This window comes from Silurus meridionalis, chromosome 12 (genome assembly GCF_014805685.1).
Source record: "Silurus meridionalis isolate SWU-2019-XX chromosome 12, ASM1480568v1, whole genome shotgun sequence".
Taxonomy (NCBI): Eukaryota; Metazoa; Chordata; class Actinopteri; order Siluriformes; family Siluridae; genus Silurus; species Silurus meridionalis.
Genome location: NC_060895.1, coordinates 10822531 through 10847283, shown reverse-complemented (window position 1 = coordinate 10847283; position 24753 = coordinate 10822531). Strand labels below are relative to the sequence as shown.

Genomic DNA, 24753 nt, shown 5'->3' with positions numbered 1-24753 from the left:
ATAAGAGCATGCATGGCCTGTGCAACCAATGGGCATTAAGCATTGGAGTATATAAACCAAGGTCTGACATTTTGAAGAGCTGGGCAACCCCTACATTGGCTTTGGTGAACAGGATCTGATCCCAAGGACTGTTACCTTGTTCTCTCCTGCAGGTAAAACAATGGTGACTCTACAGATTGAAGCATGTGGGAATTGGGGAATGTTTGTGCTCAAAGCAGTTTATAGTGAGTTTTTCAGCTTTCAACATTAACTGCTAAAAAGAAATATATAAATGATTTCCTGATGGAAAAAAAATATTTGGTTATATATTGAAACCAGTATTAGACCATTATTGTTCACAATATGAAATAGTCCAAGCATTTAACCCTTTAAACTCCCAAAGACAAACGTCTCACTCTTGTAACTAACACATTTCCCATTAATTTATCTAGATTAATTACTTGAATGATGTATAGATGTTAATAACTGATGTTTTAAGATAAATAACTGTATAATACACTGAATTTAAGGGGATAAAGTGTGCCACAGATAGTCCAATTCTTCTATATAAATATCTAAGAACAGCTGGAGTGGTCTTACCATCTACAGCTAGAATTAGGTGTGTGTGAGGGTGCGTGTGAGTGTGAGGGTGTGTGTGTGTGTGTGTGTGTGTGTGTGTGACACCTGTTATGCAAGGCTGGCTGTTATGGAGGAAGGGCAATAATGAATTATTGTGTATTTACTTTTACTTAAAAGTAATTGTGCTCTTGGGATATGATAATCTCTTCAACCATCAACAGTAGTTGGAATATTGTTTGTTAATGGTGAAAAATCTTGTTTTCTAATTTGGATAGAGTTCTAACCTTGGGCCATATATTTATACATACTATCCAGCACAGAAATAAGAGAAGTGTATGTGCTAGCTGGAGTTTGCACACATGCTAAAAATATCATCTGTGGTCCGATACATATAAGCATGTGGACCATGCCCCAACCACTTTTATGCAGTAATATGAAACGTTGGTTTCAGTTAACCAGAAATGTAGTTGCTGGAGCACACAGGTTAACACAAGGCACAAATATGTCACCACTGTCCACTACGTATAATTGTAGGTCTATGTTGGCAAAAACAAACAAAAAAAAAGTTTACAAATGTACATCAACTCTTACCCATGTGTTTTTTCCAGCTTATCTAAAAAAGTGCAATCATGACTAAGAACTGCCACAATGACTACAAGATGAAGTTTCCTATGTTGGAGGAGTACCCTGACCTCTCCCAGCACAACAACCATATGGCCAAGGTACTGAACAAGGAGATTTATGACAAGCTGAGAGGAAAGTCTACCCCAAGTGGCTTCACCCTTGATGACTGCATCCAGACTGGTGTGGACAACCCTGGTAAGAAGGCCTGTACAAATACAATTGGTCTAAACAATGCACCATTCCATCTCTTTTTACACTACCAGCATAATTTGGGTTACTACAATACGGCTTATAAAGATATGATATCCAATTAAATTAATTTAACATCAAATTATAGATCAATTGCATTGTAAGAGGAATCTAAATTCTTATAGTGTTTCATGAGTCATGCCATATTTTTTATTCTGTATTCAGGTCATCCTTTTATTATGACCGTCGGTTGTGTTGCTGGTGATGAGGAGTCCTATGAGGTCTTCAAAGATCTGTTTGACCCTATCATTTCTGACCGTCATGGTGGCTACAAGCCCACTGACAAGCACCACACTGATCTGAACTGGGAGAACCTGAAGGTGTGGAAAAATACACACAATAGTTTATTTAAAATCAATGTAATTTTTTTTGTTTTTTACATGATATCCTCTGCCCCATTTTTATGTAGGGTGGTGATGATCTTGACCCCAACTACGTGCTGAGCAGCCGTGTACGTACTGGCCGCAGCATCAAGGGTTACACCCTGCCCCCCCACAACAGCCGTGGTGAGCGTAGAGCTGTGGAGAAGCTGTCCATTGAGGGTGAGTCTCAGCCATGTCGACCACCAGCTATTTACAGGTCTGTGTGACTGGTAAAAAAAATGAACATTTGTTCCTCTTTCCTTTAACAGCTTTGACCAGCCTGGATGGTGAGTTCAAGGGCAAATACTACCCCCTGAAGGACATGACTGATCATGAGCAGGAACAGCTGATTGCTGACCACTTCCTGTTTGACAAGCCTGTATCTCCACTGCTGCTGGCTGCCGGTATGGCTCGTGACTGGCCTGATGCAAGAGGCATCTGGCACAATGACAACAAGACCTTCCTGGTCTGGGTAAATGAAGAGGACCATCTGCGTGTCATTTCCATGCAGAAGGGTGGCAACATGAAGGAGGTCTTCAAAAGGTTCTGCGTTGGTCTGCAGAGAGTAAGGCAACCAGAAATGTAAAAATATTAGCTTTATTTCCTTTGAATAGAACTCATTAATTCAAGATCTTTGTTCTGCACTTACACAGATTGAGGAGATCTTCAAGAAGCACAACCATGGATTCATGTGGAACGAACATCTTGGTTTCATCCTGACCTGCCCCTCTAACCTGGGTACTGGTCTGCGTGGTGGTGTGCACGTCAAGCTGCCCAAGCTCAGCACACATGCCAAATTTGAGGAGATTCTGACCAGACTCCGTCTGCAGAAACGTGGCACAGGTATACACTGTTATTATTGCAAACAGCTAAAACATCTCAACTAAATACTTCAAACTGATTGACCCTTTTTTTCCTTGTCCAGGTGGTGTGGACACCGCTTCCGTCGGTGGAGTGTTCGACATCTCCAATGCTGACCGTCTGGGTTCATCTGAAGTGCAGCAGGTACAGCTGGTGGTTGATGGTGTGAAGCTCATGGTTGAGATGGAGAAGAAGCTGGAGAAGGGCGAGTCCATCGATGACATGATCCCTGCCCAGAAGTAAACTGGAAGTAGTGTTCCTTTTTGTATATGTTCTTATGAGTAACCTTACCATCCAAGGAGCAAACAAGCAGGAGAAGTGCTGCTGATTGACATTTCTAAGAGACACTCCATCCTGCTCCCTCTCTTTCTTACTTTACATCGCTCATCTTTTCCCCATTAACCATTTACTTTTCTCTGCTATTTACCCTGCCATCTTTTCCATTCTTCCTGTAACATCTTGGGATCAAATTGCCGCATAGATCAGGAAACTCTGACTGTGCTGTATTCACCTTTGTTTTGGTTGTACAAAGTAATTAAAAGCCCCATGATACAATCAACTCTTTGTGTTGTGCCTCATAATTTTAGCTCATGTGTAGCTACAAACCTGGTATTAATAAAAATGGGAATTATTAACAGGATTTGTTCTAGATCTGAGCATATCTCAAACTGATCTCCTATTGCTATATATCTCATAAGAATTATAATATTAATATATTTTGAACTTTAATTACATTTGCAAGCGTTTAAAGCAAAGAATAATTCGAAGTGATCACCTTTATCCTGTAATAAAACATTTCTATTGATAGGCGTGGCATCCGGGTTGACCCCATTCCCCCCACCTATAGGGCGCAAGGCCTCACTCTTATAACAATAAAAAAATAACAGTCACTATATCTAAATAGAAATGAACCACAAACAGAAGTGCTCAGATGGTATAATTCCAAAACCATCACAATAATATAATTATTGCGTTTGGAAATGTTTACATTTATATTAAAACTTATCATTGTACTTAGATACAGACCAGCTTTACTTGGAGCTACGACTTCCTGAGCCTATGTTTTTTTTTCCTTTGTCATGCTACCATCCTATTCTGGAGTTACTTACTTAAAAATATTATTGCTTTATTTAATTCACATTTTTTTTTATACTGGCATTGATTTTGTACCAGTGTTAGCTGTGAACACAAAACACAGACAGGCTTTAAAGTCAACGAGTTTATTCCTCAGTCACATCAACTGTTCCCCTTTCTGTACATGTACAGGCAAGAAAAATAATCTAAAACTTTTAAAAAGAACAAAATGAAATCATAATTTACCTACACAATTTTACACATTTATACAGTCAGTTAGCCTTGCAGGAGGAGAAAAGACAGAAGGCGATGATAGACCTCAGGAGATAACTTATTTTTTAACCAGTACGATATTTTGTTGAACACAACCTGATTAAAATTGAATAAAACAAAAACCAAAGCAAAAAAAAACATGTCCTTGATACTGTGTGTAATTTAAAGGGGGGTATTTTTTGCTCAGGGTAAGTAAGGCTACTTCAGATTTTAATTTCATGACAAGCCATGTGACCAGCAGAGGCTATTATTTTTGTATTAGTCTACTGACATATATAGTGAAAATAGCACGTACTGTAGTGTTTACCAAACCAGTCCTCAGTTCACAGGTATTCAAGGTTCTCCAGGTGTACTGGGAGTTATGATGGAGCAAAATGTGGGGCATTAGGGATCCCCAAAAACTGGTTTGTGAAACAGTGACTTAATGTAACATTGTTGTGAGTACTTAACCCCTTAATCACATTTCTATATTGTAACTATTATGAATTATTTTGTGATTACTGTAAAACCAGAGGAAATGTAGGAACATACAGGAGTAAAGAATTTCTAGCTGGACCTGTTCACATAGCCTGCTAGTTTAAGGGGTTAAGACTACTTGTGTAATTTAACTACAGACCAAAAGCCACACAGTGTTTTATATTTCCATTCGGAATTTCAATTCTCCCATCACACAATCACATACATGTATACACACACACCCACACACATTCTGATAGAACAGAGATGATTCATATGCTTTCATGGACATGAGGGTTTTCACTATTGACTTCCATCATCACTTCTTGAGACAGTTCAAACTTTGAACAATTTAAAATCTTCGTTATGGATCCTTTATGAAGTCAAGGGCAAAGTTATTTCTATGTAATCCAAGGATTTTGGTGTTAACTAATTGTATCAGCAAGAAACCAAATCATTAAAGAGATGGACTGAGCTGTGAAATGTAAATGCACCTTGATTGTAAACATGAACTGGCACATTCTGGCATCCATGATAACCCACTGGTTATGTCATATAACCCATGGATCAACACCACCAGTACAGGGAACCAATAAAGAGCAAGCCTATGAAACCCGAGCCATTTTACACTAAAGCCTGTATCAAAGAAATGGGTTTTACATTGATTTTTAAATTTTTTATAAGCAAATGTATAAAATATTTTTTACTATGAGACAATAATTATAATTTATAGATATTTACTGACGGATTATTATAAGTTTAAAACGGTAGTATTCTATTAGAAGGTCAATTTAAGCATTTTATTAATGAAGCTAAATGATTTTTCCAACAGAATAAAACTATTTGCTAAAATAACCTCGAAAGAAATATTTAATTAATTTGAGTATATTTAATATGCATTCTCTCGCTAAAATGATGCAGTTTTGATAGATTAACAAGTAAGAAGTTTGTTAAACTGTGACGATTCTTTTAAAGGTTGCAGGAGGTCAGCGGAAATAATTATCTTGGTAGTCGATTGTGGTTCACAATATAATAGCTTTTTTTTTATGCAAATTGATAAATTAAATTTGAATAGTACTCTCTTTAGATAGCCCTTGTGCCTTAGTGAAACATTTCAGAACAGTGCTCATAGAAATTGTACAGCTAGAATCCCATAAAGAATAGCTGGTACTGGACGGTACATCTTTTCACACCCTAACTCACTACATCAGCCCAACTACAGCACACGGTTCTAATGACACTGACTCAAAGAAGCCTTTTTTGAGCTACGAATACAAAGTAATTTACGTCAAACATTACTAAAATTATAATCACAGGATAATTTGGCAGATGTTTTAGCACCCCAACACTTGTCACATTATCAAAAAATATAGTACATCCACAAAGGTTAGATGACTCCAAGGCTACAATTTGCACACTCCAGGGTTTCAAACAAATGCTGAACAATCAATCAATTTTGCACAGTGCATGTACTCGTTTCCTTGTTTAAAGTTCTACCAAATCGACAGAAAGCTGCCGTCTCATGTCCATTTAGCATTGACCCCTTTTGGCTGTGTAACAGAGGATTCCTGACAGCATAATACTTACGGAACAACAGAAGGAGTGTTGCGTCTTGACTTGGCTTGACGGGTGCAGTGTACCATTTATGGGGAAAAACAGTTTAATAATAATAATAAAAAAAAAAAACACGTGATGCTCACTCAACCCTAAAGTGCTACTGAACAACAAGAACAACAACAACAGAAGTTGCATTACTGAGAACAACTGCTGAAACGCAGAAAAAAAGCCATAAAGGCTACAATGTTAGTGGCTCAGAAGAGCAGCCATCACCTATCCCCACATCACACAGGCTTATAAAGCTTTTCATTCCTATTAGGCAGCTCTTTAAACCCGAGTTTAGGCTGTTTTTGATCCACAGAAATGTTCATATAAAATGCGCATAAAAGAACTGGTCTTCAGGACGTGTGTTATAATCAAAGTGTTCAGGATGGTGCACGGTTTAAAGGAATAAAAAGAACGTCCAACATGTATGAAATAGCAGCTGTTAAAAGGAAATGACATGAAGAGCCGAGGCGCCGTGGTGACGATAAATGTCTGTCAAAACTGGAATTGCAAATAGCTTGGCTAAGACACAGATTAGGAATCAGTGGGGAGGGTATTTCTTTCAGCAGGGGCTGGATGTGGCAGCCATAAAGTTCTCCATGTTTGTTTTAGAGTCTGTACGAGCCCACAGAAAGTGCAGGTGGCGTAGGGAGATTCCTAGTATTTTACCCCCCTGCTTTGCTCTCATACCCTCAAACCCCTACTTAGAGTTCTAGCTCTTTGGACACTTTGGTAGCAATGTCCCGGAAAGCAAGTGGCGCCCCCCATAGGCGCTTGAAGCGGACCCCGTTGACCTCTGTAGGGAGATGGCCTACTTCAGCCTCGAAAGCCACTCGGGAGCCGGCAGCACCGTGTGTACAGGAGAGGAGGAACGGACCCGCTTGATGCACCTGGCAACCGCAGCCCTGTGCCGCCTCACGAACTGCCAACACCACTTCGGCTGGGTCCCGCGCGCTCTGCACCTTCACATCCCAGCCGCATCGGGGGGGCCGGGGCTCTGGCGCTTTTTGATACCCAGATAGATGGCGACTGTTAGAGAGAAAAAGAGGAAGGGGATGTTTCGGGAGATGGGAGGATGAAGGGTGAACGGGGGAGGGGTGGTTGGGGGAGGTGGGAGATAAATGTTAGAAACCATGCAAGAGAATGAAGTAACATGTTCTGATATAGACAATTTCACAAACTCACTGTTTTACCTAGTAGTTTTTTGGAGCAAGTTGATATCGAAAACATTTTATGGTATTTCATGGTACAAATAAAATATTGAGTCAACTATGACTATCAATCAATCACACACACACACACACACACACACACACACACACACACACACACACACACACACACACACACACACACACAATTCCAAGAAAACTTTAAAGATCTGCACACGCTGTTCAGATTTAACAAGGCCGCAGACAGAGGGAGAAGAAAAAGAACGCCTGGCAGGCATGCATTGTGGGACCACGAGAAATACCTCTTTCTTCTGTGCAAAGTCCTCGTTGTTAGAAGACGTGTTCCGTACAGTATTTGTACAGTGTGTTGTGATTTTTGCGTTGTGAATTTAGTGTTTGCTAATTTCTTCCCACGGCAGAAAAACGCAAAAGTAGTGCTCAGCTGGTGGACATTAAGGTAAGTAAAATAATGATATACATCTTTGTAATATAGATTTAACATTGACTGCTTTTATCTTAAACAAATGTCAAATTTATCACTTGGTATAGCTATCTCCGGGTTCCTTGGAACGCATTATAGATTCTCACTCTTCTCGGCTTACGAATAATCGACCTACAAACATTTTTCCGGTCCCTAACTATTTCGTAAGTCGGGGGCTACCTGTACTTATTATTTATATTCTAATTATATATGTATCTCACTTTGAAAGTTCAACACACAAAAATCACGTATCAAAATTTACAATATAGATTCCTAATTTTATGGGGTTTTACTGAATTAATATTTTTGGGATTTGCCGGGCATACAGTGCCTGTCAAAAGATGCAAAACACCAGTCTTTTTCAGGTTTTGAGACACATACAAGAAGTAAAACACACAAAAATTGGACAGTCAATGAGTGGAAGAAAGATCTGTGAACAGAACTATGATATTTTTAGCTCCAAGAGAAGAATTATGCAAGATGGACAACCGGAGAAAAGATTTAACAGACTGCCTCATACCCACAGTCAAACATGTAGATGGAAGCGTAATAGTTTAGGGCTGATTTGGAGCAGGAAAAGTCGGAGACTTACTCTGGGTGAAAGGGATTCTAAACCAACATGGCTACCATTTCATACTTTAACACTATCCAATTAGGTCTTGACTCTGGCTAATTGGAAGCAACTTTACTGTAAAACAAGACAATGGTCCGAAGCGTATGTCCAAACTCTATAAGCATTATTTAGAGAGCAAACAGTCGGCTAGAGTGTTACATATAACCCAATGGCCTGCCCACCGGACCCAAATCCAATTGAACTGCTCTGGGATGAAATGGCTTGCTAAGTCAGAACGTAATATTTACCTAAACACCACCACCTTTGGTGAGTTTTACCTAAGGCATGGTAAAGCATTTCATCTGAAATATTTAACAGTCTGGATTTCTCCAATGGCATCTTCATAATGTTAAATGACCTAGTTTGTTGAATATAAACAAAAGGAACATGCATGTGTCTCTCAAAAACAATAAAAGACTAAGTGTTACCAAACTTCCAAACAGGTACTATATATATATATATATATCTTTATATACTCACTTCTTTGCACTCACTGAAAACTGGGATACTTACAGTTAGTCCCTTAATGCAATACAGGTTAAACATGTAATATAAACATATTATACAAAAGGTGATACGTTAGGTCTCCGAACTTGCATTTTAAACATGCTCAATATCAAGCACTGATACAGAACTGCGTTCACCCACAGCCATGGACTCTGTTGATGAACGTAGTTGGGTTTGTTCTTGGTCTTCCATGGCAACAACAACAAAAAAAATAAAACAGCAGGCATGTAGCAAAGTTCTACAAATGAACACCATAAATTCAAGCACACAGCATGACCTTCAAACCACACCAAGTTAATAGTAATGATTTCCTCAATGGCCTTTCAGTTAATGTCCAATTTATGGGTTCTCATTTCAAGCAATTGAAAATTTGCAGTTAGCATGTGTGTATGGGTCAAAGGGGATGGGGCAGATGGGAAAAAAAGGGAGTTTGGTCTAAAAGGCTAGGTCAATGTAACAGTTGGTGCACATCACACAAAGTGCACAGAATAGATGCTCGAAGTATATGCAAAGGTCACATATTTAAAAAAAAATTACCTGGTGTTCTTAACCTGACAGTTTGCTTCTGGGGCGTTTGAGGGGGAGGAGAGAGAATCAGTTTTAATGGTTAGAGTCGGTTTTGTGAACACAGATATGATCTAAGATAGCTGGAAACACATGACACACACAAATGGCCCTTTCAACATTTAATCTGTGTTCAGAAAAACGTCTCCCAAGTGCATTTTCAGCTACTTTGAAATCTTTACTTTGAGTAAAAGTGCACAGAAGGACTACAGGAAATAGTCTTGACCTGTTTAAAACTCAACGGATCATGTCCTATTTTTCTATCCTGAGCTAAGACAACGTGATTACTGTTTTGGCCTGGAATGATGTAAAACATTCAAACGAATTCTATGCACTCTTACCTTGTGACCGGAGATCTGCAGACTCTCTCAGGTTCGTCTGTGACCCTCAAGAACAACACAAAGTTTCAAGTTAGGATTCAGCTGATAGAGAGCATCACTCTACCCACCCTCTCCATTAACCCCATTTATCACTGCTAATAAGAAGTCAAGGTGGAGAAACCAACAAGAAACCACAATGATAACTAAAATAAAAGACTGCATATTATACTAAAAATATGTATCTTTACTGAAATAATATACTGCAATATACTAAAGTGTAACTACTGTATTGTACACTAAACTGTATACATTTTTCTTTGCTGCTGTAACATCTTATCTTATCTTAGTTTAGTTTAATGAGCATTATCATTCATACATTATCATTATTAACATTAAATGTGGATTTCTACATGGGCCAATTTGCTTTGGTTTGACTTAAATGTTTGCATCCCCACACATCTGGTGCGCAAAGCAGCCATTAGTAAACAATGCAGTAGAAACCTTTTAGAATGTATTGCCTGCAGACTTTTGCAGCTTCCAGACACTGTTGTGTGCAGTTCTTCCTGTCTGTTGCTATTAGCCATTAAAATCCCCATTAATCAGGTTACACAGCAAAGAGTGAAGAGGAAATGCTCTTACTACAAGATACCACAAATTCATTTTGTTGAGATGAATCAAATGAGCTCAAAAAAGCACCTGACTTTCATGGTTTCATGGGTCAAGAGAGCTTTTTTTTTTTTAATAAATGAGTCACATGGTGAATCATGATATGAACTGAACTAAGCATGCCACTGCACTGGTGGATGACTGGTGAGGAGGGGGGAAAAAAAAGAAACACACACAGCAAAGAGTCTATGTTTCAGTGCCCCTAGGAACCAAGCACATCCCTTCTGCTTCACCTGGAAGGTATTGTACTATAAATGCAGCCAAGTGTCATGTACAGTACTTTTCAATGTTTGACGTATTCTGAAATGCTAGTGTCAGCGGCCTCAAGGGGGTGCTCTACTCCTTAGTTCCGAAAAAAAGAGGCACTGAACATGGGTGTGGTGTGCAAAAAGAGGGAAAAGATGGCAAGGTGGAAAGATGGGAAAACTTACTAACTGTTTTCGATCCATGTGGCAGAGGGCAGCCCGAGACGGACTTGTTTGAGCTCTGACGCTTAGAGGGGTCAAGATTGACCCTAGGAGATGGAAAGGGAAAGGAAGGAAAGAGGACAGTATGGCAGAAAGAATTAGAAGAAATACAGAGAGAGAGGGAGAGAGAGAGAGAGAGAGAGAGAGAGAGAGAGAGAGAGAGAGAGAGAGAGAGCAGAAAAAGTTGACAGAGAAATAAGACCGCAGCTAACTGCTAAGGAAGAAAAGCAAAAAAGACAAACACCCGAATTCAGCCAAGACTAAGAAAGAGACAATAATGTGCACTGGGAGAGTTAGAAGCACTTGGTTAATAAAAGAGGGATAACTGAGGGAGCGTTAATGCAGTGTATGCATTATTGTTATTGCTGTATTGTGAGATTATCGTTAGTTGATTTCACACTACACCAAAACAAACAAAAAAGGGGATATTGGACTCAAATTCAGTTTTTAGGTCGTAATAGAGGTAGGAATTATGCATTTTTTTGAGAATATCTTTGATAGAAGAATCTACGTTTCCTTTAAGAGCATCTGAATTAAACATAATAACGGCATAATTCTTCTAGTTGAACGCATTTAACTTTTCAAACGCATACACACATCAGCAAAATGCATTTTCTTCATTCATGCCCAGAAAATAACATTCAAGGAACAAACAGTTCACCCAGTAAGGAGCTACTCATAAGTGTAGTTTGTGGACACTGGGGAACTCATCTACTGGTCTGTTTATTCAAATAGAATTTTCCAACATGATTAATTTGAACGTTCATTAGGTATATACACAAAAAGCTTGACTCATGAGGAAAAGCTGTTTGACAATTTTCTTAAAAATAACTACTGAAATGTAACCAGATGATGAGTTCGCCAGAGGCCACTTTAAAAACAACTTTTTTTTTTCAGTTCCACAGGTTCATGCTTGTCCTGCAGTTTCTTGTCTCGCCTTACCTTCGTGTAAGCTTGGACGTGAGTTTGCTAAAGAGGTTCGAGGTGGCACGGGTGCGGGCGTGAGGCAGCGGGCTGGCATCACGGGACAAGGTGGGGGAGGCTGGTGGAGCATGTACAGGCACCCTGCGCTCCCGGAGCTGGCCACCATGGAAAGTGCTGCGAACAGTTGAGCCTCGACTCAAGCGGGAACGTTCGGCTGAGGAGGATGTAGCCACCCCCGCCCCAGATATACTGTGTGTGGAGGGAGAGGCTGGAGGTAAACGGTGAGAATGTGAGCTGGGGAGAGAAAAAAAAACCAAAAATATTCAGTCATTGGTTGCACATGACAAACTGAGTGCAGTACTGAGAGTGGTATGAGAAGATATCAAGCAGATGAGGTCTTCAATGGCAAGGCAGCATCGTCAAAATTAATCAAGCGTGAATGCGCTGAGTCACCCGGCTATGAGCTTTCTCTCTCTCAGTCTCTCACTTGTTCTCTCTAAGGACAGACACAGGCATTTCTCCTGAGCAAAACACACACATGGCTGCGCATTTGATCATTAGACAACAAATACGGGGAACTGTGAGTACCAGGGAAACATGTGGAGGCACATGAGATGGAATGATAAGGTAGAGAAATAGAAGGAATGGTGATTGAGAGCAAAGACTAAAGAGGGATATATAGAGAGCTGTATACGAATGGCTGCTGAGATGCAGTAGTGCTATTTAGGGCTTTAATTATCAGATCTTGGCAACTGGACCAACCTGCTCTCTCCCCCCAACAGTGATGCTCACTTTGCACATTAACACTGCACTAACAGATCTCACACAGTGCCTCTGCCACGCCACTTGCCTTAGGCCACTTCATTTAATGCTCTAAATAACCCTGCACTAATAGAGCTGCCTCCACCCACACCCTGAAGCACAAATCTGACTCCAATGGAACCCCAGATATTCTTTTTTAAGCCTGGAAGAAGAGGCGAGTATATCTGCAGACCTTAAACAGAATATTATTTATCGATGCAAAAAACTAACATCACTGTGCAGCCAATTCATTTAATAAGTTTTTTAATAATGAGTGTACACACACACACACACAAACAAAAATCATGTTACCTGTTCTCCTTGCCGTTCTGCAATAAGGAGTGTCGATCAGTGCTGGCGCGGTCTGTACATACATATGTGTTTCTGCGAGTCATGGCACTTGCTGATACGTTGTTCTAAAGGGGACAAAAGGAAAAAATTGGTTTGAGGACATCGGTTGCATTAATATTTTAGTAAATTTTGTGAATACTTATGTCACAGCCTAAATGTTTTTCCAATTGATACATTTAACACTTGCACCTATATCTACCATACTGCACTGATTCTTAAATTTCAGCCTTTTTTCAATATGATCTACTTTAACAACAATAACTAAGGGCTTACATAATTTATAAAAAATTTATCAGACTTAAGATAAATTACATGACTCAGATTTGATTCTGTTGTAGATTCAGCTACAATTTAATAGCCTTTAATGCCATTCTTAACATGATTAAATTGTTTTGTTTACTGAGGCGACGACGGCTTCCTTGCGGCGGTCAGGGATCTCTGCTTTGTTGGGATTGTTAGCTGTGCTGACCATAGGGCTGGAGGGCGGGATGCTACGACTGCCCACCACACCGCAACCTGCTTTTCTCGTTGCCAAACGCTCCTCCTTTAAGTCTGACTCTCCTGTGCTGGTGGGGCTACGTTTAGGGTGAGCTGTTGTCACTGCAGGACCACCTGAAAAACAAAACAAAAAAAACAAAACAAAAACAAAGATCACCAGAGAGCTAACAAAAATTTGTGATATTCAACACATATGAATCTTATAAAAGATTAGTGAAAGTATATGCAAAAACATCGCGTCTTTAGTCAAGTCGAGGATTTACAGAAGTCACTGTGCCGTCTCTGACGTTGATAGGTGGAGGCACTGCGTTGGGGTTTGTTGTGGGTGGTGGAAGCAGAGCTGGATGAGGAGGTGGAGGAGTGCTTACTGGTACCATTGGTTATTGGACTGGGTCGAGCACGTGCTAAAGACAGAGTACTACTTGATCTGGAGTCACTGCCATCCTATAAAGAATAACAGGAAAGTTGAGTTAAGAGTCTATCTCACACACACACACACACACACACACACACACACACACACACACGCACGCACACACGGGAATTACAGGAGACTCACCTCGCTCCTGCGACTCAACAGCAGGTAAGTAGCAGTGATCTCGTTGTACTTCTGAGTGGTCAGTGCTTCCTTGATCTCATCCCGGGAAAAGCCCATCCCTATCATTACATCTGGAAAGGGAAGAACAAGGAGACTCAGGTTAACATATAAAGACAAAGTTAAAGACAAAGGCAAAGATAGAGTCAAGCAGTAAAAACAATCCCAGCTCCTATTGATCCACCATATTTGTTTGAGTTAAACTCAGGCCTGATTAAATACAGAGAAAACTTTATAAAACTGCACACACTAAATAAATGTCTGACGAATTTGTAGGTATCAATTACTGTTTTAAATGAAAGGAGAATAAGATCGAGAGTGAAATTTGAGCTTGTGGCTGCTTGCGGGATTTTCTACCCACCACCTGCTTTCCATTATGATATATTTTGAAAAGCCTGATTTAACCCCAAATGATAACACATTATATTATGATTCTTTCTCATTGAGGACACTGAGAACTTCACTGCAAGCCAAAACCTTTTTAAAAATCAGTCACCAAGGAAATGAACACTTTCAGAAGAATCTAAAGATCAAAATGCTAAATCAGGGTCAGTAGAAGCATGCTTTCTGCTTTTTTTCAGCTTTCTGCATTGGCAAAAAAAAAAAAAAAAACCAAATGTAAAAACGGACAACTTTTACCTATCCTGTCCGGGTCATTGTAGTCCTCCACAGGCTCTACATGTGGCTTCAGCTCATCTGCCTCGTAGCCAACATTCATCCACTTATCTTTCATGATTTGCTAAAGGGGAGAAGCAGACAGCACTAAATTACACCACACAGACAAAAATGCATCTAGCCGTTGGCTTGAAACTTGTTAGAAACTGGTTAAGGGATTAGTTTTATTTGCCAACAGCAATTTAACAAATTAAATCAGACAAAACAGTCCCATTTGCACACTGTTATGCTGAGCGCATTAACTTCAAATAACTTGCTGATAAGAGTAACCAATAGTGCTTTGTCCACCTAAATTCCTCTATCATCAAGGTCTATGTTCTATTTTTATCCTGTGGTCAGAGTCAATAGTGCCTGTTGAAGCTTTAAAAACAGTTTCTTCACAGAGGTGAAATATTTCATCCCCTCTTATTAATCTGCACATTTCCTCACAGATTGATAAAGCCCACAGATACACACATGTATTTTAAATACATTGTTAGAAACCTTGTCATAAACATCTAGTCCTCCTGTAATCTTCAGTACTTAATGTTCCATTGACTATTTAACTGAAAAATCTATCATCAACGTAATAAGCAAAGTTTACTTAAATGGTACTTGTAGTCTAGTAGTATAAAAGATCTTCCTTCCTTCTTTCCTTCCTTCCTTCCTTCTTTTACACTTTTATGTTAGTACATTATTCTATACCAAAGAATATTCAACCAAATAATCAGTAGTTCCATTGTAACTAAATTCCACACTATTGCACTTGTTACGTAATGTAAAACATTACATTATTTGTTGTGTGATATGCAGCAGTGAGTTTCTCCCTTTTTTATTTTGTATATCATTGAGTTTGCTAGATGCTAACAAACACAACACTAACTCAAAGCTCTACATTTATTTACATTCACGTTTATAGCATTTGGCAGATGCCCATATTCAGAGCGACTTACAACTGAGCAGTTCAGGGGTAGCAGGGCCAGCAGTGGTAGCTTGGTGGTGCTGGAATTTGAAACCTTGATGACAAGTCCAATGTCTTAACGACTGAGCTACCACCTCCCACCGCTACCGCCTCTAGCTGCAGTGTGCCCTCCTTACCTCTAGGGTACAGCGCTTGGCAGGGTTGAGCACCAAGAACCTGCGTAGAATGCTTTCACAATCAGTGGACATATAGAATGGCACTCGATACTTTCCCCTCAACACCCTCTCACGCAGCTCCTATCGGAAAAAGAACAGAGTCCAGACTTTAACACATCATCTGACCAAACTTGCTGCTGCATGCCCTAAGGCATGGCAAAAAAAAAAGATAAATAAATACAAATAAAAAAATTTAAGATTCACATTCTTGACCTATATAAAAAAAATACTCTCCAGACAAAAGCAGTTCACAGGTCTACATACGTTGTAAAGAGTAATTTATGACCATAAAAAAAGGTTTTACAATGCTTTATTTATCATTTTAGAGAGGAATTCTTTGAACTATTCTAGCAGGTAAGGTTAAGCAAGGGCAAACAACAGCCCCAAGGCAGCCAGGTGGTCAGATTGCTCTGCATAAACATGTACAAATAAATCATGATCCACAAACAGATCAAACGTGGGCAGAAAAATCAAGGAGAAAACTTGCTCACCTTGAGGTTCTGGCCATCAAAAGGCAGTGATCCGCTGACCAGTGTGTACAGAATGACCCCCAGGCTCCAGATATCCACTTCCGGCCCGTCATACTTCTTACCCTGAAAAAGCTCAGGGGCGGCGTAAGGTGGGCTGCCGCAAAACGTGTCTAGCTTACTGCCCAGTGTAAACTCGTTGCTGAAGCCGAAGTCTGCGATTTTAATGTTGGAATCTGCATCGAGCAGAAGGTTTTCTGCCTAAAACATGGCAATGAAAAGAAAAAGAAAAAAAGGAGGGAGAAAGAGAGAGAGAACAAGTATGAATAGATAAAATAGCAGAAATAATGTGATGCAAGACCTGAAAGTATGTGTAACATGATAACATGCAACTTTCAAAGAAACAGACGGCACCAGAAACAATAATAACCTTCAGATCCCTATGAACAATCTTCTTCTGATGACAATAGTGGACTGCAGATACAATCTGAAACAGACAATACAAAGATCAAACTAAAAGAATATTAAAATAACCATTACCATTCCATTCAGTTGTCTTTTGGTATGACAAGAAAAAAAGAAAAATATATACAAACAATATACTATATACTATATAACAATATACCGAATAAGCAAAAAGTAGTCGGTCAGTCTACTTTAAAAAAAAAGGTAAAAAAAAAAAAAAAAAAAACACTCCAGGGTTTTGTGCAAAGCCTTGCTTTTATGGCAGCGTAATTTACCTGTCGAAATTTAGCCCGTGCCTCTTTTTCCTTCATTCTCCCATGGGCCACGAGGTAGTCAAACACTTCACCTGTCACATAGTAGGAGAAAAAATGATTTATTAAGACATCATATTTCTACACATGACACATATACAACCCCCAGTTGAAAATAAATAAATACAAATAAATTGCAACTATCTACATATGCCTCTGTATGTAAATCTCCCTTGTAAATGTAAATAGATACGCATATAAAATATTCTTAAAATATTTGTATATTCTCAATAATATAAATGATAAATATGACATCTTAAGATATTAAACATCAACACCCAGTGGCGTGCAAACAAAAAGAGCTGAGCTTAGGGCATGAGTAATATGACGCACACGTTATTTTGTTATGCGTGTGTCTTGGCCAGGAGAAATATAGTCCGACTACGTGTTCGAGCTTGTAAATGACACAGCTGGAGGTGGTACAAAATGATGATAATGTAATGCTGTATACACAATACATGTACATGTGAGAGCAAGTTTTTCAGATTTTGGTTAAATATTTAAAACAGGGGTGAGAGTGAAAATCAGAGATCTGAACTTTTAAAAGTGTTAAACATCAAGACAAAGTCGAAATACTGAGTATAGTAATACATTTTGAACATTCATTTCAAATATATGTGATGTCATTTTAATACCGAACCTTAAAATATTATTTTATACCACACCATGCAATCTCATACAAATAGCATCAGTTTTAAATGCCCTGTTGACTTTAAATACCTTCCTAAATTAATGTAATTTAATTCAAATTTCAAGTAATTATCCACAGCGTCGCCTGGAGAGGTTCTTCACCTTCACATTGTGCATTAAAATCATATAAAGATTGATATCCCTTATGCATTACACCGAACTATCTAACTATGCTCCCTAATATTGCTCTGTAAATTGCCTTGTCGTTAAGGATTGTAAAAAATTGTGAACGTGTATTAATTGTGCAAATGTAAATAAACCCTAATATTCTTATATGTTTTCATAACAACTGATGTAAAGGTTTTATTCCTACAGTGTCTGTTTTTCTGTCTGTTCTTGATTTCAAGGTATGAGTAAATTGTGTTCCTTACCACCGCTTGCATACTCCATAATAAGGTACAGTGTCTTCTCCGTTTCAATCACTTCAAAGAGCTGAACTGTGGGGTGAAAAACGAACAAACATTGATTTAGAATCAATACAGAAAAGCATTTTTCATTGCATGCTTCTAGACTATTCATTAATTGGAGCTCTTTATTAAGAAGCTAGTCACGATTCTTCCTGTAATCAGGTATTCTTTTAAGTATGATGGTATGCACACTTCATTCATAAAGTGTGCACACCATTCATAAAAAAAAAAAAAAAAGAATCCTACTGTACTATAAACAGCCGACAGCGCAGTGTGCTGAATCGGGTTAAACAAAAAAACAGGTTCAGCATATGCACATTATTTAGAGGTACACCATCATGGACAGTATGATTATTTCCTGCTATTTCAAACCACTTTTGAATTTACAGCTTGGAAGTCACAGTATGAAAAGTGGCTGATGCATATTGTAATTAATTGTTAATATTACGCTGTTTGTGTACCACAGGGATTTATACAGTCCCTTTTTGTGAGTTACTAAAGCAATACAATTTACCAAGACCCTGTTGAGGGTCTCTGAAAATCTGTGTGTGTGTGTACTTCTGTTAGTTTGTGTAAGCATCATGTTTCAAATAAGAAGAGGAAACCATATACCCTGAGCATACTGCATAGTCCACCCATGCTGAGAATAAAACTGCTCAAAAAAGATCAGCTTATTTTGAGACAGGCTAAAGACCTGAGACAAAGGAGAATGTCCAGATCTCACAGTCATGCCATCTTTCTCACGTACACAGAACCTCAGCTGTTGTAGGGCTAGCGATAAATCACTTCAGCCTTCAATGCGTGGATGAAATGAGGAGTGAGGATGAATTGAAGAGTGGGGTTGCACATGCTTAAAAAGACTCACCTATGTTTGGGTGGTTAAGGCTCTTCATAATCCGTACCTCACGAAAAAGCTGCAAGAGAAAGCAAAAAGTGTTTTGAGGATTTGAAAAGATTTTTGATTCAATTTAGTACCATGTATTATCATATGTAAATATATATATATATATATATATATATATATATATATATATATATATATATATATATATATATATATATATATATATATATATACATACACACACACACACACACACACACACACACACACACACACACACACACACACACACACACACACACTGCAAATAATGATAACTTTTTTATGCCTCATTATTACTTTATTCTTTTTTTTCTTCTGGCTGTTTGATATTGTTTAATGTTTAATAATAAATATTTAAAATTTGCTGTAGCATACACATACCCTCACTTAGGATTTACATTGTACAAACTGTCACTGACATCTGTACATATATCAAACTAAACTTGAAATTAGACACCAGATATTTTTTATTTATTTCCAGACCTTTACACAGGATGCTACACAAAGTGCACGTGTGCAAACAACATTTGGTGCAACTATTCAATAATGAAGCATCAGCCAGTGCATGAAGTGCATAAAAGTGCACATAAATTATCCATATATAATAAATGTCTGGTAATGGTTCAACAGAAGCTATTTGCGCAAAAATATTTGTGTTGTATAAGTGTGAGTGTGTGTGTGTATTAATCCAGCCACTTATTGAGGAGTAAAATGGCTTATGCAAGTGCCCAAATGAAAACAAATTCAAAATGGAACCCTTCTTCTCTTTGGTAAAAGGATTTTCAGTTTGAGCAGGTAGAAATGCTGGGATAAAGTCACTACAACGTGTGATTACCAGCAGTTCTGGGGTCTTCTGTATAAGAATGCTAATGCTGGGTCAAACCACAGTGGAAATCTCTCAAAGACAGCACTATAAGCAGTGGGAAAAAATGTATGCGGTGGCAGTGGGGGCAATGCTTGCTTTGCACTCCTAAGTATTGAACCTCAGTCTTGTTTCGCTTAAGATTATTCAATTCTGTAGTATATTGCAGTACAAAAAGAAAGGAAAAATCACAAATGAGAAGAAAAAAAAAAAAAGCAAAATGTATACCACTTTTGAAAATACAAATAAAAATTACTCTACAGGTAATTACATAAAAACTTAGAGTCAAGACTATATATATATATATATATATATATATATATATATATATATATATATATATATATATATATATAGAGAGAGAGAGAGAGAGAGAGAGAGAGAGAGAGAGAGAGAGAGAGAGAGAGACAGAGACAGAGAGACAGAGAGACAGAGAGACTGAAAGGAATGTGAAGATAGCTGAAAGGCCATTTGGTTTTTTAGTGCTCATTCTTTCCAAAAACACAAAGTCACCCAGGGAGCGAGATAGCAAGAATAAGAAGAGAAACAAATAAGTGTCTATGTTACCGAGAAGAGAAACAAAGAATTACACTAATTATTTGCACACTTTCAAAAAGCAAATTTCATGAAAGCTTCCATAATAATGAGGGCATTTGTTGTGGAAGATTTCATTAAAGTGAAGCCTTTTGTGGTGATTGATTTCCATAACAAATAAATATGTAGTGAATTTGGTATACAGTAATCTACACTACAGAGAAGGTAGAAAGATTCTTGAGAACTTCTTCAAATAATTACTAATAATAGTCAGTATAACAGCTGGAAAGTCAGCACCAAGATGTCCACCTAAAGTACCTTCACAAAGTATCTTTGATTACAGGGTGGCAGAAAAACATAAAGACCATTAGAATGAGGAAGAGCTCATGAGCTCACATGACTAAAAGCTTAGCATTCATGCCTGGTGAAAGCCCAAAGAAGAACAAAAGGTCTCATGAATTGTTGTAAATATGAATGCTTTATCGCTTCACCATCTGCACTCTTAAAATATTAAAGAACTGCTTTTTGATGTCCAGCCATGGATTACATTACTTTGTCCATGATGAAATATTTTCCTCCTGGAAGCAGAAGCTTTTCTTTACATGCTTAAATCATGAATGATTCCATGCATCTTCACTGCTTAGATCCTATAATAATCTTCTCTGCTCTTTATGTCAACATACTCTAACCTGAAAAAACTGGTATTTGAGCAGGTCTGTTCCTTATTTATGTCTTCTAGGGATAAAAGATTATAATAGTCCTTACACTTCACTCCTGTTTAAAAAAAAAGAGCTGAAAATAGCACTTCAGTATAAAGTTTGGAAGACTACACCTACTTGTACACAGCTTGCAATGAACTTGTGTGTGTGTGTGTGTGTGTGTGTGTGTGTGTGTGTGTGTGTGTGTGTGTGTGTATATATATATATATATATATATATATATATATATATATATATATATATATATATATGGATGAGAGAGAGAGAGAGAGAGAGAGAGAGAGAGAGAGAGAGAGAGAGAGAGAGAGAGAGAGAGATTGGTCATGCATTGGCAAGTGTAAAAAAAACAAAAAACAAAAAAAAGACAATCATAAACATCACTGTGTGCTCTTACAGGAAACCCACAACCGTTTATAGTTATATATGATGTTATAGAACGTCCATGTGACACATCCTGTTTTCACTTACATTATAGCAGCTATAAACAATTATTCCCTCACCAGTTGTCAGTTTTTCTAGCTCTGGATGTTTTGGCTGCCGATAGTCAGAAGGTCAAGTCATGAATAGTTTAGTATTAAACTGTAGCTTGCAATTGCATGCTAGAGCCTCCGTACGAGTCTCGGTTAATGAGTTGTTACCACAGAAATTATAACATTAACACAAATCATAGATATATTTGAATGTGTTATAGTCAATACTACTGTCAAAGCTGCTGAGCTAAACTGAATCAACCTCTGACCAATCAGATTCGACAGATTCAAATTTTGTATAACATTTCGGATGCAGAAATGTTAAGCCTCTGCAGTGTTGGAACTCAATGACCAACACTGTGATCTGTGCCAAATATCAGTTTAGTGCTTTGACCTCAACCCTATTAAACATCCTTATTTCAATCCAGGCTTCTACATTCTACATCAGTGTCAACTTCACTAACACCCTGTGGCTGAATGAGCAGAAATCTCCAAAAGCATACTCAAAAAATCTAGTAGAACTACTTCCCAGAAGAGTAGAAGTTGTTATAACAGCAAAATGGGGCTATTTTATGGTCAAATGTTCACAGATTTTGTCCCATTTCTAGAAATATGTACTCATGCTTTATAGGATAATGCAGCTCATTTCCAACATTTACTTCCATATTCTGTATTCCACATCAACCTTTATTGACTAAGTATTAACCAAAAGACTTATCGGTCACACATTCACACATTACTGTGAGAGACAAGGTGCATTAGATAATGTTAAGAGGATTAGCAGCATACACAGGGCTTACACATGTACACAAGCCTGTACACAAGCAGAGCTCACACATGTACACACACATAACAAAAATGAATAATGTCTGTTCGAAACATCTGTCAAGTTCAGAGTCAGGTGGTGATGCTAACTCAGGACAACACCAACTCCATGTCCTTATGATGCCTGCCACACCCTTTCCCTACAAACACTTGCAGACACACATCATCTACAGGGACTGAATTACTGAGACAAGCTCATCAGCTGGTCACCTGAGCACTAAAGATAATAAACCTGCTAGGCCACAACTCCTCCCTCTATTTCTCTCTTTGTACAGCCCTCCCTCCTTTTATGTCTCTTAAAGATAGGACTTCCTGGTTCACTTCCCAGACACTAGCCATACGTCACTGTTACTATGGTGATCCAAGATTACAGCCAGCCCAGTCCCTCTCTGTTGTCGCTCTCTTTCCCTGTTCCACAATCTCTCAATTTCATTATACTTCACTAGCATGAGGCAGTTCTACTTCTATCGCTCTCGTCTTTGTCAGACAATTTCCCCCAAACCCAGGTTACAGCAAGACATTACTAATCGAGCCCTTAGCCGAATTCCATTGTTGTGTTTTTCCTCTTTCACAATCCAGTAGGATTAAGGATTTACACAAAGCAGCTTATAAAGTTGTATCAGTTTCTCTCTCTCTCTCTCTCTCTCTCTCTCTCTCTCTCAGGTCTATGCCCTTTCATCCACAATATTGCTGTTAAATAAAGAAACCTGGCATTCAATCAACATTCCAGTTTGTTCCAAAGATGTTGAGTTCAGGATTGTGAGAGGAATACTAGAGTTCTACAGAACCGAGCAATTGAGGGTTAAGGATTGTGCTCAAGGGCCCAACAATTGTGCTCAGGAGCCCAATGATTTGAACTCATGACCTTGTTATGAGAAGTCCAATGTCTTTCACCTCCCAATACATCTGTATGCTGTCAACTCTGAAATGACGTAATAAGGGTGTGATGGTCAGGTGTCCACATAGTGGATAAATTATGGACTAGGAAAGAACTGGCACTGTTTAAGTGACAGTTGCTTAGTTACAACCAACATGATTATAAATATTTTCATAGATATTATTGTGTTCCCTGACACAGCTGCTAATGTTGAAACTGTAGTTACAACTAATTTATAGATTAAAAGTTTCTGACTGTGTAGCTACTTTAATTACATCAAGAGTCTAATTCAGACTAATTGTGTCACACAATAAGCGCCGCTTTAATAAGAACGCCTACACACCGGCTCATTCAGGTTGAATTAGCCAGCACTACAATGCCAAATACAATGCCAAATACATGCGATTTGAAAGCACTACAATACCGAACTCGTACATATGCAGCTTAAAAACTTTAATTTAATTTACATGTCAAACATCTGTGCAACTGGACACCTGAACAAGTTATTCCAGCCCTCAAAGATTTAGTTTATGTGACTTTGTTCCTATTACAGCTCTAGATTTCTGTTCCTGGTTGATTTACAGCTCTTGTTTGTTTTGAAGTGCTTTTCTGCTCACCATTTATTAAGAGTGCTTATTTCAGCTACTGTAAATGGTAAATTCTCAACATGTCTGCCTTGGTGTTGCTTAAAGCAATTTTTTATGTGAATATTCCTGCATGAATATGTATTGTGTATTACATTTTTTTTTTTTTTTGAGTTTAGAAATTATATTTATATTAATATATTTATATATGCACAAATTCAAAACTACACTAACATCAAATCATATTGATTTTTTTTGCTGAACTCTGATATCTAGAACAGAAATAACACCAAATAGAGCTGTACAGCATATTTCTAGCTTCTCTATCCCTAACACTCTCTAACACTCTTCCTGTTCTGGAGAATTAGGCTAAATACACATAAAACCGGGAGGCACATTCTGCTCTTAAGCTTGACGTACTGTAGTACATGGTGTGTGTATTTTAAATAGACAAATAATATTTTTCCAAGGAAATAATTGGGTGACATGACTCACAAAGCAATACAATGACTTCATTTTGTAGTGCATCTGTGCCTGGCTCTGTATACTAGCAATCTGTTAATAATCATAAAAGGAAATAAATCTCAACCTGTTTTCCAGTTTCTCCAACATTTTACATACTTTAAAGAGATGAGACACCATTAAATTAACAGAACCCAACAAGAAGCAAGTCCAGTCCATCAAAATTCAAATGGATTCATAATCGTTATCATGTTTATACGCTTAATAAACAAATAGTACGTTTGGTGTCTTGTTGCCTTCCATGGTTGCTTGCTTTCTCAATATCTTGTTTCTATATCACATCTCCTTGGAGGTCCCCACCCCCCTGAGTTCTGATACCCCCATT

General features: G+C 38.3%; 2 protein-coding genes across 8 annotated transcripts in view; one reads left to right on the top strand and one right to left on the bottom strand.

Annotated features, from left to right (window-relative positions):
- ckmb (creatine kinase, muscle b) lies at positions 1-3213 on the top strand. Its single transcript, XM_046862811.1, has 7 exons — positions 1-152; positions 1167-1377; positions 1597-1751; positions 1841-1973; positions 2063-2358; positions 2447-2636; positions 2719-3213. The coding sequence occupies exons 2-7, from the start codon at positions 1188-1190 to the stop codon at positions 2895-2897; spliced, it is 1143 nt and encodes a 380-aa protein (XP_046718767.1). The 5' UTR covers positions 1-152; positions 1167-1187; the 3' UTR covers positions 2898-3213.
- Positions 3214-3858: 645 nt separating this feature from the next.
- mark4b (MAP/microtubule affinity-regulating kinase 4b) overlaps positions 3859-24753 on the bottom strand; it is a 36268-nt gene continuing 15373 nt past the window's right edge. The window contains exons 4-19 of one of the 7 annotated variants that reach the window (XM_046862599.1): positions 19015-19063; positions 18114-18179; positions 17017-17087; positions 16707-16763; positions 16301-16537; positions 15771-15890; positions 14658-14757; positions 13983-14092; positions 13687-13867; positions 13326-13537; positions 12887-12990; positions 11792-12067; positions 10814-10896; positions 9738-9782; positions 9370-9397; positions 3859-7088 (exon numbers count right to left, since the gene is read on the bottom strand). In XM_046862599.1, the coding sequence (XP_046718555.1) occupies positions 6764-7088; positions 9370-9397; positions 9738-9782; positions 10814-10896; positions 11792-12067; positions 12887-12990; positions 13326-13537; positions 13687-13867; positions 13983-14092; positions 14658-14757; positions 15771-15890; positions 16301-16537; positions 16707-16763; positions 17017-17087; positions 18114-18179; positions 19015-19063 (2064 nt within the window). In that variant the 3' untranslated portion in view covers positions 3859-6763. Of the gene's footprint in view, positions 9783-10813; positions 10897-11791; positions 12068-12886; positions 12991-13325; positions 13538-13686; positions 13868-13982; positions 14093-14657; positions 14758-15770; positions 15891-16300; positions 16538-16706; positions 16764-17016; positions 17088-18113; positions 18180-19014; positions 19064-24753 lie in introns of all 7 variants that reach the window. The other 6 variants (XM_046862601.1, XM_046862603.1, XM_046862600.1 and 3 more) reach the window with 6 other exon arrangements.

Bases quoted from the DNA above. Each gene is read 5' to 3' on its own strand.
- ckmb (XM_046862811.1), top strand. From the start codon at position 1,188: ATGACTAAGAACTGCCACAATGACTACAAGATGAAGTTTCCTATGTTG. The intron at 1,378-1,596 runs GTAAGAAGGCCT...TTCTGTATTCAG, and splicing joins GACTGGTGTGGACAACCCTG to GTCATCCTTTTATTATGACC. The intron at 2,359-2,446 runs GTAAGGCAACCA...GCACTTACACAG, and splicing joins TCTGCGTTGGTCTGCAGAGA to ATTGAGGAGATCTTCAAGAA.